General features: G+C 45.9%; 1 protein-coding gene and 1 long non-coding RNA gene across 6 annotated transcripts in view; one reads left to right on the top strand and one right to left on the bottom strand.

Annotated features, from left to right (window-relative positions):
- mast1a (microtubule associated serine/threonine kinase 1a) overlaps nt 1-21,316 on the bottom strand; it is a 60,685-nt gene that overhangs the window by 16,063 nt on the left and 23,306 nt on the right. For 3 of the 5 annotated variants that reach the window (XM_027013729.3, XM_027013728.3, XM_027013731.3), the window contains 17 exons: nt 18,867-18,955; nt 18,659-18,734; nt 16,307-16,379; nt 13,927-14,084; nt 13,678-13,753; nt 13,321-13,530; nt 13,017-13,118; nt 10,684-10,816; nt 9,711-9,778; nt 8,965-9,041; nt 7,904-8,112; nt 6,169-6,307; nt 5,767-5,899; nt 3,554-3,719; nt 2,958-3,059; nt 2,718-2,840; nt 2,491-2,600 (listed from right to left, as the gene is read on the bottom strand). In XM_027013729.3, the coding sequence (XP_026869530.2) occupies nt 2,491-2,600; nt 2,718-2,840; nt 2,958-3,059; nt 3,554-3,719; nt 5,767-5,899; nt 6,169-6,307; nt 7,904-8,112; nt 8,965-9,041; nt 9,711-9,778; nt 10,684-10,816; nt 13,017-13,118; nt 13,321-13,530; nt 13,678-13,753; nt 13,927-14,084; nt 16,307-16,379; nt 18,659-18,734; nt 18,867-18,955 (2,044 nt within the window). Of the gene's footprint in view, nt 1-2,490; nt 2,601-2,717; nt 2,841-2,957; nt 3,060-3,553; nt 3,720-5,766; nt 5,900-6,168; nt 6,308-7,903; nt 8,113-8,964; nt 9,042-9,710; nt 9,779-10,683; nt 10,817-13,016; nt 13,119-13,320; nt 13,531-13,677; nt 13,754-13,926; nt 14,085-16,306; nt 16,380-18,658; nt 18,737-18,866; nt 18,956-20,371; nt 20,455-21,316 lie in introns of those variants that run through there. The other 2 variants (XM_027013730.3, XM_081700849.1) reach the window with 2 other exon arrangements.
- LOC145651977 (uncharacterized) lies at nt 71-16,288 on the top strand. Its single transcript, XR_014118148.1, has 8 exons — nt 71-204; nt 1,247-1,388; nt 6,125-6,265; nt 7,879-8,121; nt 8,503-8,644; nt 13,333-13,627; nt 13,733-13,850; nt 15,760-16,288. It is a non-coding gene; the product is annotated as an uncharacterized LOC145651977 (long non-coding RNA).

Raw genomic sequence — 21,316 nt, 5'->3', positions numbered from 1 at the left:
AGCCAGCAGAACAGGCGAGAGCCTGCAGCCCTTAATCTGGCACAAGTGCTTGCAATCTTAACACCTGCGAGAGGAACCTCAACATTGCTCAACACCTGCGAGAGGAACCTCATATCGCCCAGCACCTGCGAGAGGAACCACACCAGATCACATTTCAAAGCTACGTGTGAGAAACAAATGAAATGAGACTCATATGAGTCACAGGTGAGACCTGCTGTACAGGTAAGCAACACTGGAAATACATTTTTACACACTCTTAACACACACTCTTACCACATACTCTTAACACACGCTCTTAACACACGCTCTTAACACACGCTTTTACCACACGCTCTTAACACATGCTCTTACCACATGTTCTTAACACACGCTCTTACCACACGCTCTTAACACACGCTCTTAGCGGTGCTGTATAGTTGCTACAGTGGGCAGCATCAACTGTGGTCACTCTATGTCTACGTGCTGATTGCTGATTGGTTTAGGGTTGGGGTAGCTAATATAGAGCAAGTCTCCCTGGATAACCACACCGGCTAAGTGACACAATGTCGATTCAGGAGTAAGCAGGAGCAATACATTCTAGAGAGGCCTAATCTGCACCCCCACAACATGGACCGCTCCGAGCGGGAGTGGTCAATCGGAGAAAACGCGGTGCTTACTTTTTATGGTTCGGGTTTTGGAACAAGGCTGATCCCTCTACAACTACAACAAAAACATTACGTCTGAGTGCTAAGACTGTGAAAGGACACCCGGTGGTTACTCAGCGTGTGTGTGTGCGCGCGCACATGTATGTGTCGTTCAAGTACATCTTCGAGACCTACAAATATACTCTTCTTCTGAGAGTAACACAAAAGTTATCAGAAGCTTTACTTACTAAGAGTCTACTGTTACGAGCGCTCCTGTGTGTGTGTGTGGGTATTTTTACGCGTGGGGGACGCTCTGATCTAAGGAACACCTCAGTAAGAAGGGTTTTAGCAATCGGGACGCCATAGCAGCCACTGTAATAATTACAGAGCTTTTAAACATAAGATGTAGCAGCATGTCAAGTGCATGTGTAAGTGTGTGTATGGACCATGAAGGGCTGAGTTTGAGTTATTTTTCTTCAGTTATTTTACTTTCACACATACTATTGGGATTTATAGATTATACCTAAATCCAATGAACCAATTTCACATGTGATGTAACTAGGCTTATGGTGTTGGGTGTGTGTGTGTGTGTGTGTGTGTACAACACCCTTCCGAGGTTCCAGTGCTGCGGTAATTCTGCTTGCTGGTCTGGAGCTCTGTATAACCCTGACACCACGGTGACAGCTGGGAGTCATTCTGCTTGCAGCCCGGGGACTCCTCACACTACGGAGGACTGAGAAGGACCACTCAGAACAGTCTGCGGAGGTAATCCATTCTTCCTGTCAATCCGCTACAAATAACAGCATGGACGAGCGATATTGACTGTCGATTCAGCACCGACGCGGAGCTGCAACGTGACAAGGGTCATATGAACTCCACGAAGTTTGATCCAGGAAGACTGGGAACGAACGAACGGTGCGGGAGTCGCTCTCGCGGCACGGCTTTTGCAGCGTGCGATGAGAAACGTTTCTCCATTCGGTTAGTCTCGTCTGGCTGAGCCTTTCAAAAGCGCTTCTACCTGTCGACATTTGGCTTCACGTTCAGTGTGTGTGTGTGTGTTTCACTTTTCAAAGGCTTTCTAGAAGGTCTCCTAAGCTCTGTAATTCCACCCTTCCTACTAGTGCGCTCTCCTTAGGAGAGAGAGAGAGAGAGAGCAGGTGCACAGGGGATGGAGTGGAGAAGAAGCCAAAAAAAAGTGGCACGCTGACATTTCAACATGACCTGTGGATGAGACAGATGGAGAGAGACAGCGGAGAGAGACAGATGGAGAGAGACAGTGGAGAGACAGATGGAGACAGATGGAGAGAGACAGATGGAGAGATACAGCGGAGAGAGACAGATGGAGAGAGACATATGGAGAGAGACAGCGGAGAGAGACAGATGGAGAGAGACAGATGGAGAGAGACAGCGGAGAGAGACAGATGGAGAGAGACAGATGGAGAGAGACAAGGGACTCGGAAAGATAAACATCCACTCGGGTTAGGCAGAGCGAAAGAAAAAGCAAGTAGTGACTGAAAGGCTGAAAAAGAGAGAGATGGATTAAAAGAACAGAAGACACAGGCGTCATGACAGAAATACCGACCTCCTGGGATTGATATAGTCGAGAGTGGGGGTGGGCGAAAGCGAGATGGAGGGAGAGAGATTGAGGTCCTGGCCTTGAAATGTCAGGAGAAAGTGAGAAGTGAAAGAGGAGAGGGATGATTCTGGAATGAGGGACAGACGCGGCACGACTGAAGAGGAAGGCAGATGGCGGAACAGCCAGGTTGAGAAAGAGAGAGATGGAGAGAGAGAGAGAGAGAGAGAGAGAGAGAGAGAGAGAGAGAGAGAGAGAGAGAGAGAGAGAGAGAGATGGAGAGGGAGCTCTGACCTTGCTGAAGCGCGGTGAGCAGGAGGAGAACTGCCTGATCTCCACTGGCTCGTCATCATTCGTGTCATCTTCATCGTACGAGTTTATGTGCCGATAGCGCTCTGAACGCGCTGAGAGAGAGAGCGAGCGCGAGAGCGCGAGAGAGAGTGATGAGACATGGATGACAGAGTGCAGGGTGCAGTAAACCTCCCAACAGCTAAGAGGCAACGTGTGGACAGGAGACTCACTGTCAAAGTAGCTGGTGTCCTCCTCTGACTCCAGGTGGGGAATGAACTCTGCCTTCTGCCTCAGTAAACTGTTCCAGTCCAGTCCAGCAAAAAACGAATGCTGCTTCACCTCATATGCCCCACCTGATTAGGACAAACAGACAGACAAACAAACAAACAAACAAACAAAAGGCAGTAAAGCATGGAAAATTATATGCAGGTGTTAATCTGTCCATCTACCCACAGTTCAAGCTAACACACCTGCGCCTAATCGCACCAGTGGGTTGGTCTGTAGTAACGTGGAAATCAGGTTCTGGGCATCGCTAGGCAACGCTTCGTCTCCTTCAGGCCAGGCAATGTCATCTACACACACAAACACACACACACACACACACATATGAGTGTGGGAGAGTTAGCACAGTTGCTAATGTTAGCAATACTGTTGCCAGGAAGCACCACACTAATTAGCGCCCAGGCCAGAGCTGAGAGAGCGTATCTGAGCAAAGGGTGTGATTAATGTCTGAGGAGGTGTTTAGAGGAACCTCCAATGAGTCAAATAGACAATAATTGTACTGTTTAGCAAGATAACATTCTCTCTATACTTCTACGACTACCAATAATAATAACAATAACTTCATTTAGATTTTCTTATTTAAAAATGCAGCTCAAAGTTCTTCCCAAAAGCAATAAAATAATAAAATGAAACTGTGAACAAGTGAAAACAAACAATAAGCTTTAGGCTGCAGAAGGCATGAAAATCATTACAGTAGCTCATTACACTGAAAAAGTGGTCTGAACCCGGGTCCTTAACGATGGTAGTGTCCGGATCAGATCGCCTGTCTGGAAACGTGGCCCACCTGAGATCACCTGGCCGAACAGCTCCTCTGGCGTGTCCCCGAAGAAAGGCACACAGCCCACCAGGAACTCGTACAAGATGATCCCCATGGCCCACCAGTCCACGGGCTTGCCATAGCCCTGGCGCAGGATCACCTCAGGGGCAATGTACTCGGGGGTGCCGCACACCTGAGGGAGGAAGAGAGAGAAAACAACCAAGTCCTTCATTCGTGGTGTAATGTTCCATCGTGGTGTAATGCGCCCATATTTTAAAAGGCATGCAACCCGTAGTAATGTTCCTTGTCAAATTACCTAAAAACAACAACAAAAAACCACAAAAAAGCCCACATTTGGGAATGTTCGTGTAAATCCTGACAAAGGCTCCCAAGGCTAGGAGAGGGGACGAGCTGGCACCTGACACACATTAGTATGGAGAAATGGAGAAAAGCCACGTTTGGCAGACTTGGAGGACAACGAGTGCATTATGGGACGACAACTGCATGGTACAGCAGCGGTTGACGGCAGGCAGGCAGATTAACTGGGCCAATATTCGGCCTTCTGAGAATATGAAAACGATGTCGTTATCTCAGACACAATCTCAGCTGCAGCAGCCGGTTTAAGGGATGTTAGCGCCATGTGCATATCAGGCAGGGACTAGGCAGGACTGCTCCCAGCTTTGCATTTACTGCAAGAAACATGACTTTTTGTTTTCTCACTTTTCAGGTTTTTTAGTTTAAGATACAGTAACATTTCGTATGAGGATATCTAATAAAAAACATGAAGGATATAAAAATGTACATTTCGGTCCACCTTTTTTAGTCTGCTTCACAAATGTGGTAATAGGCCCTTAGCTTTGCTAACCTCGAGTAATTAAAAGCTCAGAATGAACAAACAAATATACAAATAAATAAATAGTAGTTAGTGTGAAACAACGCCATATTCAAACACAACACAGTCTTGGTCTTAATTATTAAAATGTTAAATTAGCTTATGTTATTATTAGCTTAGATTGTTTGTTGTAGATGCATCAACTAAGATAGAGTCTCATTCCTTTGGCTAAACACTCGGATTATAGTGAATGATAGGAAATACTCAGAGTATAATGAGTGATATGAAATACTCATAGTATAGTGAGTGACATGAAATACTCAGAGTTTAGTGAGTGATATTAAATACTCATAGTATAGTGAGTGATATGAAATACTCAGAGTTTAGTGAATTATATGAAATACTCATAGTGAGTGATATGAAATACTCAGAGTTTAGTGAGTGATATGAAATACTCAGAGTATAGTGAGTGATATGAAATACTCAGAGTATAGTGAGTGATATGAAATACTCATAGTATAGTGAGTGATATGAAACATCCCAAAAGGCGACGTGTTATGGTGAAAAGTTCGTGTTGACATACAAGGAAATCATACAGTGCATGTATAGCACACAGCAAGCTTCCTGCCTGTGGTTGTGTGGCATGGCTCTATGAAACAGTATCCTGTCTCTAATGATATTTACAAATACCTGTGACTTGTATTACTGTTTTAAGACAGAAGTTAGAGGACAATTTTAAATCTTGTATTTTATTTCTTTATTGTCAATGTCAATAGCATTTAGTGCATAAATGACATGGTTTATTATTCTGTAATATGTCATAAATCTAGTGTTATGCTATTCTTATTTCTTAAAATAGCCGTGGTTGAAATGCAGTGAAATATAAGCCTCATATCATGTGTCGGCAACACCGCTCTCTAAAAACAGACCTCAGCACTGGCCCCGAAAAGCCCATGTTAGTCAAATATTATTATAACCAAGATCCACCAGAAAAACTGTAAACAAATCATGAGAGCCATACATATTCTCTCAGGACTTTCAAGGAGACACATTGAAACAATGCTGCACTGTATTGACGTGTTTCTCACCGTATATGTTTGCACAGAACATGTGCTCCCACATGCGGTCTGGATGCCTGTTTGAGGTGACACCGAGTTAGCGGACTAAGTGCAGTAAAAGTGGGATAAACAGCGTCTCTGCTCTCCTCGCTTAACCCACTTCTGCCGCAGACATTTCTACCAGTGGACAATGTCCACCCACCCACCACCCAGGTGACCAATGAGAACAGTGCTCATTAGCATACAAAGACCACTTTAAAATATCACACTTTTTTCCTAAGCGCCACAGCGTTGAGTGTGTCGTGCCGAGTGCTCACACCTGCCAGCGTGGGACAAGAGGTGAGCCGTACCTGCTTGTCCAAGAACTCCCGAGCGTCCTTCTCGATGTGGCCCTCGTACAAATTTGTGGTGAGGTTCATCAGACCCATCTTGGAGAGGCCAAAATCTGTCAGCTTGATGTGACCCATCGAGGTGATGAGCAGACTGAGGACACATCAGGCACAGAGCTCTGTAACGCAACGCTGATCCAGAATCAGTATGGGCTTTGTGCTTTACTGGGTTTTTAGATTTGAACGTTTATGCATCATTAGGCTACATCTACTTACATCGCAAGAACAGGGCATTGGGAATGTATGTGAAAATGAAAAAAAAATATTTTTTGTAGGAGTGCGAAACATGACCATCTCACAACCCTGTCTTCTCTTGCAGTAAACCTCCAGCCCAGCAGAGGGAGCTCCAGCCTCTTTACTCACTTGTCTGGCTTGAGGTCGCGGTGAACGATGCCATAGTTATGGAGGTACTCCAGGGCCAGGACGGTCTCGGCGAAGTACATGCGAGCCATTTCCACAGGCAAGGCCCCGATGTTCTTCAGTAGGGTAGCACAGTCGCCCCCTAATAGACAAAAGTCACAGTTCCTCATCATCTCATCATCTTTTCAAAATGAAAGTGTTTTTTTTGTTTTGTTGTTGTTTTTTATTTGGAAGTTATAATCTATACATACACTGAATAAAAAAGCAATCAACTGGATCAGAGGATTGGAAGATGGGTAGTGATGCTGATTTATTTTCATTGTTTCTGTGTGTGTTCAGTTAAAAGGGTCATTAGGTTAATTTCAATTAACAGCTGATTCACCAAGCATGAGGCAGGAGTTGTGGCTAGGTATGAGCAGAGAGATCAGCTGTGGCTGGGTATGAGCAGAGAGATCAGCTGTGGCTGGGTATGAGCAGAGAGATCAGCTGTGGCTGGGTATGAGCAGAGAGATCAGCTGTGGCTGGGTTTGGTCAGTGACCAGCAGCAGACAGATAAGTTGTGCTGGCCTGTCTGTTACTCACAGCAGAGCAACTCTGACATGAGCGCTGATGTGTCATGGAACACAAAGAGGGTACATAATAACAGAGAGAGATAGAGAGAGAGAGAGAGAGAGAGAGAGAGGAAAAAAGAAGGCAAGAAGTAGACAGGCAGAAATGTGGACAGACATACAGACAGTCAGAGCGTCAGAGTTTCTCTACAAACTCTAGAACATCAGCTACACAGAGCAATTACACACGGCACAGCATAAACATCCCAGCCTACTCAACCCCCAGGAGAGCTGGTACTACACAGAGCTGTCTGTCTGTCTGTCTGTCTGTCTGTCTGTCTGTCGTTAAGTCCTCTAGCAGGGAGAGACGTGTACTTGATATTCCTGGCAGACATCCCATGTACATGTCCCTACAGTGGAGCAGGCGTGCACCCTGTCAATCACATCTTCTAGTGCTGCGTTGTGGTGTGTGTGTCTATATGCTCACACTGTCCTCATAGTTTTTGATTTTACAGAGATGTGTGTGTGTGTGCACGCTCGTGTGTTTGTGCATTTTACCCTCCACATACTCCATGACTGGCAGAGGTGTGTGTGTGTGTGTGTGTATGTGCATGTGTGTGTGTGTGTATGTGTGTGAGTGAGTGAGAGATCGTCTTACCCTCCATGTACTCCATGGCCATATAGATGTTTGTGTGTGTGTTTGCGTGTGTGGGTGTGTGTGAGTGTGAGTGAGTGAATAAGAGATCGTCTTACCCTCCATGCACTCCATGGCCATGTAGAGGTTTGTGTGTATGTGTGTGTGTGTGAGAGAGAGTCTTACCCTCCACATACTCCATGACCATGCAGAGGTGTGTGTGTTTTTGTGTGTGTTTGTGTGCATGTGTGTGTCGTACCCTCCACGTACTCCATGACCATGCAGAGGTGTGTGTGTGTGTGTCTTACCCTCCACATACTCCATGACCATGCAGAGGTGTTTGTGTGTGTGTGTGTGTGTGTGTGTGTATGTGTGTCTTACCCTCCACATACTCCATGACTATGCAAAGGTGTGTGTGTGTGTGTGTGTGTGTATCGTATCCTCCACATAATCCATGACCATTCAGAGGTGTGTGTGTGTGTGTGTGTGTGTGTGTGTGTCGTACCCTCCACGTACTCCATGACCATTCAGAGGTGTGTGTGTGTGTCTGGCGTACCCTCCACATACTCCATGACCATGCAGAGGTGCCTGCGTGTCTCGAAGGAGCAGAACATGCTGACGACGAAGGGGTTCTCGGCGAAGGTGAGGATGTCTCTCTCCACGAAGGCCTGCTGCACCTGGTTCCTCAGGAGCAGGTTCTGCTTGTTGATCTTCTTCATGGCGAAACGCTGACGCGTCTCCCTGTGCCTCACCAGATACACCGCGCTGTGGACGGTGAGAGAAACCATCACCGCATATGAACTCTGTCACTATCCCAAAATGCAATCTTGACCTCAGGAAGTGCCAGAAGCTGCCTGTAAGACCCGTACGGCTAATGCACGCAATGCTGAGACGCGTTTTCCCTTCCTGCCTCGCTGTAAAACAATTCTGAGCGGTCGAAAGAGCTAAAAATACATTTTGCTTGCTTGCCAGAAATTGTTGCAAACGATCCCAGAAGCACACAGGGTGGGGAAATTCTGCATCCGTCAGGTTATGAATCATGACAGCGTGCTGTCTTCATACTTTTCAACTGCTCAAAAAAAAATTATTATTTATTTTGTGTGTGTGTGTGTGTGTGTGTGTGTGTGTGTACCCCATTTTTTCTCTCAACTTTAGTCATTAAGTCCCACCCACCAGGCTCTTCCTAGCGAACACACGCCTCCTCAGGGACACTTCTGTTTGGACCTGCTGCCCACACCGCGACGCGGGGCACCTGAACACACTCCTGGGAGAGCACTGGCTGCCCTCGTCGTGATTGGTTAGTGCCGCTGTGACTGACAGCAGACAGAGTGATGCCAACCACTGAAGAATGCTAGCTCTGCTGCCTCTGACTTCATCAGGGCTCAAAACAGGAAAGGCGTGATGACAGAATGCATTTCTGCAGCACCACTCACGCGTGTGTCATATTTCAGCGTCTGATTATAAAACGTTGTTATGCTAACAGAGCTGTTTTTAAATGAGAGACATAAAGGGATAAAGAGAAAACAGACATAACTTTTGGAAATATTCAGAAGTCTATTATGTGTGTGTGTGTGTGTGTGTGTGTGTGTGTGTGAGTGTGTGTGTATGCACACTCACCCATAAGCTCCGTTGCTGATCAGTTTGATGGTCTGAAAGTCTGACTCGCAGGGAGGTTTCATGGTCTTCAGCTTACCCTGAGGACCACAGCAGAAGTCTCAACCAGCCTGACACCACCCTACACATACACACTCCAACACCACCCTGACACCACCTCACACACACTCCAACACCACCCTGACACCACCCTACACACACTCCAACACCACCCTGACACCACCCTACACACACTCCAACACCACCCTGACACACCACCCTACACACACTCCAACACCACCCTGACACACCACCCTACACAGACCCTCCAACACCACCCTGACTCACCCTACACATACACACTCCAACACCACCCTCACACCAGCATACACACACACTCCAACACCACCCTGACCCACTCTACACACACATCACCCTCACACCAGCCTACACACACTCCCACACTTAGCCTCATACCACCCTACACACAAACTCCCACACTCAGCCTCGCAGCACCCTCTACAAACACTCCCACACTACACACAATGACACACACTCCACACACACACACACACACACACACACACACACACACACACACACACACACTTCACACAATGACATCAATGGTCATGGAACACACTCAGCTCAATATTACTAGTGTTAGAGCCAGTAACATGCATCTATTCCAAGATGTTCATTACAGCACATAAAAAACACAGGGTAACAGGGCCAAAACACACACACACACACACACCCGCGCTTTTTACCTCGGCTGAGTCATCTGTCTCAGGTGTGTGTGGTCCCTCACTGTCGTAGCTGTCTAGGTTCACCATTTCTATGAGAGAACGACAAACCCAACTGTCTCTCAGCTCTCATAAAGTCTTGATAAATATGTTTAATGTGCTCGCGTTACACATACAAGATGACCACATCTTGCACTAGTATAGCACTAGTGTATATGTAGACAGGACAGTGTCAGAGTTGACACGAACCCATGCTACACGTCATGAGGGAGCAGCACTAAGGTTATTACCTTCCCAAGTGGTGGAGTAGTATTTAAGCATTAAAGATAGAAAGAGGAGGAGAAAAAGAAAGGGAGAGAAAAACAGAGAGAGAACAGAGTGGGAGAGAGAGAGAGAGAGAGAGAGAGCGAGAGAGAGAGAGAGAAGCAGGGATTGGCAGGTAGGGAGTTCTCACTGAGAAGCGCTAAATAAAGACACAGCAAACAGCTCAACAAGAAAGGAGATACAAAACAAACCAGCAGGGAGATATTCAAACACACCGCCAAACCCCCAGCACTGCGGACGGCTCTGCGCAGTGTGGTTTGAACGTGCTGCGTGCTTTCAGACGTGCCTCAACTTGTCTGATGTGCAGACACAGCAGTGAGACTCAGAGTCATCAGAGTGCTTAGTCAGTTACAGAAGGACAAGGCTGATTCAAGCCTCAGAATGTCTCAGAATAACGCGACGGCGAGTAAAGATGCAGTTTCGTGACTGAGCCAATATGTTACAGCACTAAACTCATTTTGAGTGGTAAAGTGTGCTGGTAGTGCCCTCTAAAGCCTCCTATATTCATTTAACTGCCTCTGTCTGCTTACCTGATGCTTACCTCATCACTTGCTTTCTCTCTCTCTCTCTCTCTCTCTCTCTCTCTCTCTCGCACCAGATGTGAGTGTGTGTGTGTGTCTTTGTATAAGCATGTTTGTGTGTAGATGTGTGTGTTTGCGTGCGCATGCCTCACCCTCCAGTGGGTCTCTGGTCAGTCCGAGCTGGCTGATGATGTAACGGGGGATGTCCGTCTTCATCAGGTGTCCCTCTTTAGCGTGGTCCTCCGCGGCTTCCAGCAGGTGATAAAACTCTTCGGGGTTAAACTCCTGCACGAGGGGGACAGGTTTAAGCGTGACACACAGACAGATACCTTCTGTGATTGGTGTTGAAAGAACCAGAATGCTAATCCACAACAAATCAAAGTTCATATATGTGGTGCTTTTTACAACAGCCGCTGTCACAACGTAATGATTGAATGATATAAACAGAAATTCTAATAATCGCAGAGAACAACAGCCAAGCACAATAGAAGGAAAAGCCAAAAGCAGGGAACTTGCACTGACATTAACATTCCTACATCTGAAACGTTTAAAGTAGGACATAAGATGGCAATGGTGTGGCTAGCACGGGATGAGAGACATTAGAACATGCCAATCATAACAGATCAACCAGACTTGGTGTGTGGATTTGGTGGATACGGTGATTAAGTCTCCCGGGACCGGATCTGACGCAGGACCAGCTCAGGGAAACCGTGCTAGCCTAGCTAACAATGGCTAAATCCTAGTGGAACCAGTTAGCTGAGACCAGGATTCTCCCGGTTAGCTACAGCTCACAGCATTAGCGTTCTCACATTCTCACAAGAAAGCTATGTTAGCTTTAGCCCACATGTTAACTGGCGCAATACTGATCTTATTCTGTCACAGGGAACAGCAACCGACTCAGCATTTGCCTTCTGTATTTTAGTCTGTACTGTAAAGCACCACACACCCGTTTCACAACCGTTCCTAAAAATCCCACTGTTGGATTAATCTGTAGGGTGTTTGTTTTTAGGTCCATCTGGCTTCGTTCAACACTGTACGGGTTAATTCGACACTGCCGTGGTTAATTCCGAGCTGCAGCTGCTCGACGGCAGAGTTGCTGCTGTGTAGAGAAAGCACTCCGGAATACGCTTGTGCTTATTTCCCACACTATCGGAGTGACTGACGTCCTAGCAAGGCAGGAGATGAGGGGAGTGTGTATCTCAGAGAGGATGAAGCAGGCAGGAGACCGACAGCCCTCCGTCCCTCAGGGGCACGGATTAATGAAGTCAGGACAGAGAGAGAGAAACAGACAGAGAGAGACAGAGTGAAGAGAGAGAGAGGGAGAAGAGAGATTATTACTAATATTTCTGGTGCTTTTATTCTTCTTCTTCTTAATTTTATTATTATGTGAAGTTAAAATTTTAAACATTTTCAGTGCTTTGGCAATACTGTATTTTGTACAGTCGTGCCAATAAAGCCATCTTGACTTGACTTGAAGAGAGAGCTAGAGAGGGAAAGGACAGAGAGATTGTGAGAGAGGAGAGAGAGGAAGGAGAGAGAGAGAGAGTGTGAGAAAAAGAGGAGAGAGGGAGAGGAGAGAGAAGGCGCGCGAGAGCTGCCTCAGTGAAGGGGCCACTGCGCTGGTTGTGTGATGGTCTGACCACGGTCAAGCAGAAAGGTGGGTTAACAGGAGCAGCAGGAGTCGTTAATATTGGGCTTTCTGGCTCCGTGACATTCTGGCTCTCCCACCACGAGGAGAACGCATGGAGAACCGAACACGTCTGCTTGATTCCATCTGCCCTGTCAGTACCTATTGTAGCCCACATCATCACCGCAACACATGACTGCCATCCTCCATATTCAACACCTGACCCTTTGTGACCTCATCAGCTTGGTCACCATGGCGACTACAGAATATGGAAATGTCAGGCTGGGAAGGCAGGGCCAGCCGAGGCCGACGGAGCGGATAGGGTGCGGTTGACCTGCCGACCGTAGGCACGCACAGGGGGAAAAGTGTTATCAGCTAGCCGTCACCAGTCAAACAAAAAATCCACCCGTCACAGCTTAGACTAGTGAAAATGGAATCTGTGTCTGTGTGTGTGTGTGTGTGTGTGTGTGTGTGTGTGTGTGTATGTGCCCATGTATACAGCTATGTATGTAAGTGCATGTGAGAGTGTGCATGCATTCATGACTTTATAGAGACCAAATGTCCCCACAATGACAGGAAAACCTAATCATTTTTAGAATGTGGGAGCTTTCTGTTGGTGCCTGTCCCTGGTTGGCCCCCAGCCAAAAAAGGGAATATTTGCTTTTTTAAACAGCTTTTACTTTCATAATACTAAAAGAGCAAAGCAAAAAAGATTTACATTTAAATTAAATTAAGATTAAAGTTATGAATAGGTTTAGGTGTAGGCATGGCTTTATATACTATCCCTTCAAGGATAGTAATACAAGACACTGTGAGTGTGTGTGTGTGTGTGTTGGTGAGGAGAGTAAACTTGCTTACCAAGCACTCCAGGAGTCTGGCAGGCCGAGAGATAATAATGAAGAGTTTCTTTACAAGCTCTGTGACGAAGGTCAGCTCAGAACTCTCAGAACGCTCATATGCCTGAGAGAGAGAGAGAGAGAGAGAGAGAGAATCTGGTAACAAATCATATATAACAGTGAAATGGTGAAAATAGTGCGCCGCACCTTCAAACTCCCAGGCATCTTGTAGAAGACCAGAGGGAGAGAAAAATAAGACCACCCGCTGGAAGGAGGAGACAGATGACTCTCTATATTAGCAGCAAATAACATGCTCACACACTCACATCATGCACTAGTTTCTCCAGGTTCTCCTGTAGCTCGTAGAAGTAGACGGTGGTGATGAGGCCCTCGCGTGATTTGGTCAGGCAGTCTCGGGAAAGCTCGATGATCTGGTGGTGGATGAAGCTCAGGACCCCGTCAGCCAGCGGCAGCACGCTCTCCGGAGAGTAGGACTGGATGAACTCGGCCAGACGCTCCTCCATCTGAGCCGTAGCCTGCCCACAACATACGAAGCGCGCTTATGTGACGCTGAATGAGCAGGAGCTACCAAACCCCGAATGGACCACCCGAAATAACGCAAACGTTCAAAAGGTGACGAGGAAGTGATGGAAATGAAATTCATTGATGCCTTCCTCTCTGACCTTGGGGAAGCGCTCCTTGTACACATGGTTCATCATGACGATCTCGTTGTCATAGCAAGAGGGGGAGCGCCCCGGACTGGGGAGAGGGAGAGAGAGATGAATGAAGACAGTCCTGAAGCACTCAAGGCTGAAGGGCTACATGTTGCTGAAGTTACGGCCAGTGGAAGAGTGGGGTAAGAAGCTGGTGTGTGTGTGTGTGTGTGTGTGTGTGTGTGTGTGGGGAGGGGGGGGTCACGTTCACCTGCGTACCTGAGACTGCGCGAGCGCGGCCGCACGTGTGGCGACCGTCGTCCGTCGTCGTCTGTGATGCTCTCGGTGCTGCCGAAGTGCTTGGACAGGAAGTGCAGCTCGTCCATGGTGGGCTGGAAGGGCAGCTGATGCAGGCGCTCCTGGGACGAGCTCGACGACTGGAGGAGGAGGAGGCGGGAGCGTGTTAGCCCGGACCAATCACAGCACACCTCTGCGCTGGGCCCGTGAGGGACCCAGGCCCTGCCCCACCCAGGCCCTGCCCCACCCAGGGCTTATGAACTGGACTAAAACATAAACTCCGCCTGGCTGGGGCCCCTTGAGGATGCCGTCCAGATTGAATTGGCAACAGGCGCTTTGCTTCAATCGCTCAGTTAAACAAGAGCATTCATTTGATTACAGCAGCTCTACAAGATCACAGCCCTCCCACTTCTGCGCGTTGCATGCGTCCACCCGCACTGGCAGCCAAAAAAAACCAAACATTATTTCCTGTAAGATCACTGATGCACACCAAAAAATGTAGGGAAATGCAGAAAACCGACTAGTACGGGAGCTTCTGTGTGTTTCAGGGATCGCGCTCGAGCCTTCACGACTGCTTCGCTTTGCTTTGATATACTTTCATGGGCTTTTTTAAGAGGGTCAGGAGGAAGTGCATTCTACACCAATCCTCTTTCTCTCTTCTTCACGCTCCGTTGACTGCAACCACCTGTCGCAGAAATTCCTCTTAGCAAATATGCTCTCTCCGCTAAATGAGCGATATTTACACTAGTGCTAGGCAGTGGCACTGCCCTGAATCGTTGGCCTGGGGTGTGTGAGTCGGGGTTGTCCAATCAGAGAAAGGGAGGGCCGGAAGGTTCTAGTTCTACTGCAGCCATTCCCCCAGTCATTTCTCTTGGTTTGCTTCCCTCCGTGCACGACACTAAACGGCGCACGGCCCCTGCTGGTTTAATGAGAGGCTGACTGCACACGTTCCCTCTGGGTGAAGACTAAGTATTATCCAAAGGAGTCCTCCTGTGTCACTGTCTCTCTAAGTACTTTAGCCTGCCACCTATACTGGCTGCTGCCATCAGTTAAGTGACTGTTTTGCTCAGTGGCGATCAATAGTCTGTAATTGTGCCAGCCACTGAGAGGGCGCCCCCTTGTGGTTCGTCTGGGCCTGTACTGTCTGCAGTGTTCGCGCTGTCATCACCGCCCTTCCCATCCCCTTCTCCACCCATCATTCCCGTCACTGGACTGGGGCTGCCTCGGCTAATCGGCTGGATAATGGAGCGTGTAAGAGGCAGCTGGAGGGACAGAAACGGGGGGGGGGGGGGGGGGAGAAAGGAATACACGGGGCAAGGAGAGAGAAAGAGGGTGAGGAAGAGAGTGGGAATAGAGGAGAGAGGGAGAGTGAAAAATAGATGAAAAGAAAAACAGGAGTGAAGGAAAAATAAATGAGAGAGGGGAGAGCAAGATGACAAGAGACATAAAAAGAAACAACGAAAGAGAAAAGAAGAAGTGGGGATGGTGTGTGTGGGGGGTGTGCGTGTGTGGGTGTGTGTATGTGTGTGTGTGGGGTGTGTGTGTGTGCGCGGGGGGTGTGGGGTGTGTGTGTGTGTGTGTGTGGGGGGGGTGTGTGTGTGTGTGCGCGGGGGGTGTGGGGTGTGTGTGTGTGTGTGTGGGGGGGGGTGTGTGCGCGGGGGGTGTGGGGTGTGTGTGTGTGTTGTCTGAACTAGCTGTGCTATGGATGCTATTATTAATTGACACTGTCTGATGGTTAAGTGTGTCACATGGAGAGTCAGTAACAGTGATAATGTGACACTGGCATTAATACATCTGTATTCCTTCTCCCTGCAGGTACCAGTACAGAGGATCCAACAGCGAAATTCCAAAAGAAGTTATGAGTTAGTCATTTATTATTCCCACCAGTGCTGTATTTCCCCCTTAAACTCTCTCATCATGAATAACTTGTAACAGTGAATTAAGGATAATAGAAGTATTTTTTGCCCTCCTGAATAAATTTTTTGAAAGTAGGCCATAGACCCTCATGTACACACTGTGGTTGTCCTGTGTGATTTTTAATTGATTTTAAATAAAAAATTCAAAATGTGAGTTTACTAAAAGTGTATCTAAACTTACATGGTAATATAACATGGTAAAAGAACAAATATTTTAAATATATATTATTTAATGTACAACTTTACAACTATCATTTCAGCAAAAAGTGTAATGTGTATTTCAGTAAAAGAAGAATCACAAGTAGAACGTTTAAAGGAGAAAGCATGAATTGAGTTGACTGCATAAATGTGTGCATAATTGAATCGAATAGTCGTTGTCTTTGTGCATGAACAAATCCGTTCCTCCGCTGAATGCGGGTATTAGATTATCCAGGGAACGAGATTACCGTGGAGCTCGGCGTGTTAGTTCCATATCCCGAGGAGGGGAGAGATGCCAGGGACCAGCGGCGACCGTCGGCCCTGGACAAAGCACAGGCCGGGTTAGCTGAGTGGACCCATAGCCCCGCTAAATGTACAAATCCTAAACCTCAACCCCCGTACATCCGATTATAAACTAACTTTAACCTTAGACATGACGCGCTGATTATCGACGGTAACAACCTACTCGACAAAGGGGGACCGCCCTTTGCACAAATGATTTATGGGAATCAATAAACCTGATTCATCTGATGTAAAATGATTAAGATAGGGTGATTCAAACGTGTTACAGAGATGACATATTCGGGTCAACCAAAATGCACTTTGCAGTAATTTCGCCTAGACTACAGTCTGCAGTACTGAGTCCTTGAGATGAGATGAGATGAGATGAGATGAGATGAGATGAGACGAATACACATTCTGTCTGATTTTCAGCCCTCGGTGCTGGAAACCAAAGCTAATGGGGCCAGTAACGCGGCTAGCGGCGCCTTCGTTGGTTGCTAAGCAACCGGTACTGGAAACCAGCGTGTAGGGAGGGTTTATGATTGCCCCCCAGCAGCAGAACTGGCCACTGAAGGAGGGGGCCATTCACCCCAGAACCGCTGTACGGGGACTTGATAACTCCCACTTAACATTCCCCCAGTTAAAGGCAAACAGTTTGACCAAACAACATGACGGGAATCTGATTTAGCTAGTTTAGTAACTAGTTTCATTCATTTAGCCACGTTAGTTAACTACATTGTTTGGTTGAATTAGTTGGCGAACATGTCGCTTTAAATAAGTCTATTTCTATTTTCTTTTCACGGTGGAATTTTGTTCCAAAGTATAAAGACCTTTATAATACGAGAACCAGCCATGCTGGATTTACTAGGATTTATGCTAGTGGAGTTCAATATTAGCCAGCACAGCATCAAACAGGAAACTACGCGGACCTGACCTACCGATCGACACACACACACACACACACACACACACACACACACACTATGGTGAGATATATAACCTATGCTAGTTACTTCAGAATCCCGTTTATTTCCGTGTACGGTATCACAGCGACTGTCCATAACTACTGCACCAGAGTCTGTCGTTAGGAGATCGCACAGGCCATCTGTCACAGTCGTTTTCTCTACAGGATATTGACCTTAATACCTCAGACGTATAGAATTCAAACAATCAGTTTAAGATTGGAAATGACTTCAATTTCATTTACGTTCACGGAAACGTGTGATATAGCCTACACTCACTTTACCAACTTTATTACAAACACATACACTGACCTCTTTGGTCAGTTTTTATTTTCTGTATGTCTATTAAAGGTGCTGCGTTATTATAGATTATCGCCAAAATCTCTTAACTAATTTAACTACAGTCCCTGATGAGATACCATGGGAGCTGATGGGCTATAGTCTCACCTACAACTACTATGTTTCTAATAGATACATGTACACAGGTTTCAGCTCAGGTTAGTGCATGGCTGAACCCCTCATCTGGACACAGGTAAAAACCTTCAGTACAGGGCCCTGTTCTACCATGACAACTGTAGCATAATTCTGTCTTCAGCGTTTGGCCTCCAACGATATTTTAGTTCACTTTTAACTTTCAGACAGCAGACCTCAATAAAGAAAGCACCTTGGAACTCTCTTCTTGCTATTTTGATACCAGCTCAATTACACAGTTTCACGGTCTTTGTACTAAATAATTGATATGATGTGCTAGCATTTTATATGGTGGTGCTTAATTTTGGGAAAGACTCATTCTAAAGCAATGAATTAAGGAGAAATAAATTCACAGGGATGAATGAAACAAAAAAGTCAAATGTTGCTTATGTGTGCGAGTGCCTCCGAATTACAGTGGGACTAAATCATTAAAGAAAGTAAATAAAAATTCTTGTTCTTGAACATGGTTGCCATAGTAACACTCTATTAATACTTTCTTCTGCAGTGGAAAACAAAATGACTCATCCCCTTAGACACTGGGCAGTCAGTAAACATATTAAAAATTACTGAGCCCAGCGAATGGCTAATGACTAAATATTATCATAATATGTGGGTTACAGTGGCTCAATGAAGTCACTAAGTAGCATTTAAAAAAACCCCCACCAATCATTAACCAGATGCATCCAGCAATCCTGTAAGTCTACAAATACACAACATTTCTATATAATAATCATTTACTCAATAAGTTACATGAAGTCATATTAATACTTTACAACAGATAATTGTATTTATTATGTCTTTGGAGCTAATATTGAACAAATTTTTGCGGGGGGGGGGGGTCATGAGCAGAGCAGTGATACAGAGGGAAGGTGGAGGCTGTCCCACCTTCTGGAGGAGGCGAAGGAGAAGTGGGCGGGGCCACTGGGAGAGAAGGTACGAGGGCTGTCCAGTGGACTACTTCCTGTTTAGAGAAAAGGGAGAACAGATGGCAAGTAAGTACCAACAGCAGCACAGCATGTTTATTATATTATTGTAGTGTGTTGGCATTTATTAGACATTAATTAACACGTGTGTTGGTTTTGGCAGTGTTTACCTATGTGTCCAGGTAGCGGTGAATGTGGGCGTGGCAGAGTGGGGGAAGTACTGGTCAGTATCAGGCTCTTCCTGTTACTGGTGCGACAGCTGTGACACACAAACAACCCGGAAATAAGTAAGTGTGTGTGTGTGTGTGTGTGTGTGTGCGTGTGTGTGTGTGTGTGTGCGTGCGTGTGTGTGTGTGTGTGTGTGCGTGCGTGTGTGTGTGTGTGTGTGTGTGTGTGCGTGTGTGTGTGTGTCTGTGACAGATAGATTTCTTTGTAATTCCTCTCTCAATTAGGCTGTTAATATTACCATTTTTCAACTATTAACAACTGTTCTTACAATAATTATAATGATAAAAAAAAGTTCCAATAATGAGAAAACATGAATAAACAATTAATTAAATGATTAATTAAATCAGCTACAAAGTGCATACTGTTTTGGGTCTCAGTAGCACATAAACAGTTTTTCACTTTTTTACACTATATTTTCACTTTTTTTAAAATAAAAATAAAAATGTTTGTTAAGTCAGATTCATGATTACTGTTTGGAAAATATAATAATGTGTATTTTACACTGTTAAATTATACCATGAACTCAAAAATGTAGGAGACCAAGTTTTCTCTCTCTCCCTCTCACTTTCTTCTCATGCAATCTCTCCCCATTGCTGAATTGCATTATATGTCTGCAGCCCAAGTTTGTGTGAATGTGTTCAGTTTAAGTAAGAGAAGTTATAAAATAATAATAACACACACACACGCACACACACATACACACAAACACATACACAAACACACATACACACAAACACAAACACACATACACGCACACACGCACACACACACACACACACACACACACACTCACAAACACACATACACACAAACACACATACACACACTCACACACACACACACTCACACACACACACACACACAAAAACAAACACTAACACACACACACACACACACAAACACACTCACACACACACACAAGACACACACACAAACACTAACACACACTCACACATACACACACACACACACACACACACACACACACAACTGCTTTCCCTTGCATGACAGTATGCATGACTTCTTGTTATAGTTCCACATAACATAACTGTGCAATGGTCTGTTTAGTTTTTGACCTCTAACATTAAATATTAATGGCACAAAAACACACATACATGGGCACACACACACAGACACACACACACACACACACGCATCAGGTCCATGTCACCCCAGATGTACATGCAGCACCCATGTGATTTATTTATTTCCTTCAAGGTGCTTGAAAGACTTCTTAACATGCATACAAACTCACGCACAAACACACACTCACACAGACACATACACAAACATACACAACCCATGAAAAATGCGATACACGGAAATCGCAAAACCAACCGAGGGGAAGAAGGGAAAGCGAGCTGGAGCAGGAGAATCAGAAAAAGAAAGAGTAAGGGGGTAGACAGGAAGAGCACACAGAGGAGGCAGATAACAGACAAAATCAAACCTCATAGGGGATATAATAAAATGTGCTGCTGACAGGATACCGAGCTTGACGTACTCCCATCCTACCATAGTCACTCCTCTTCTCTCCTCCTCTCCTCTTCTGTCTTTTGTGCTCATCATGTGGAGCTTTCATGCGCACCAAAGGAAACCAACACTTCCTGACACAGAAACTGCACCAAGGTTTGCCGACCGTGTCTGTTCGCATGCACAAGCACGCGCACACATGCACTCAGCCTCGTGTCAACACGTGCAGATTGACAACAGTGAAATATTTAGAGGGAGTGCATTAGGATTGGCCAACGGAGCCAACAGATAGCAGGAGGGACCTGAAGAATATTCCCCACTAATGCCTCCTCACAAGTCTCCTACTGAGAGAGAGAGAGAGAGAGAGAGAGAGAGCACAATGGAAAAGAGTTGCTGAGAGATGGAGAGATGTTGAATCTTGATAACATCAACTCATCTCTCTTTCCTCTGGTTCCTTCGCTTTGGCATTATCAGAAAGTGGCAATTATTAAAATGACCACTGAGTTGCCACCTCAAAACTCACATGCGACACTCAGAAGACTCTCACTGAAATGACAGTGACTGTTACCTGTACTGCATACGTGGAGTTTACAACAGTACAGCACTACAACAGTACATTTACATTTACTGAGCTACCACTGCCCTAGTTTTAGTGTCCAGCACTACAACACTACAGCACTACAATACCACAACAATACAGCACTACAACACTTCAACAGTACAGCACTACAATACCACAACAATACAGCACTACAACACTTCAACAGTACAGCACTACAATACCACAACAATACAGCACTACAACACTTCAACAGTACAGCACTACAATACCACAACAATACAGCACTACAACACTTCAACAGTACAGCACTACAATACCACAACAATACAGCACTACAACACTTCAACAGTACAGCACTAC

This window comes from Electrophorus electricus, chromosome 18, assembly GCF_041902795.1.
Source record: "Electrophorus electricus isolate QZ-2024a chromosome 18, ASM4190279v1, whole genome shotgun sequence".
In the NCBI taxonomy this organism is placed as follows: Eukaryota; Metazoa; Chordata; class Actinopteri; order Gymnotiformes; family Gymnotidae; genus Electrophorus; species Electrophorus electricus.
This window is presented reverse-complemented; position numbering and strand designations above follow the sequence as displayed.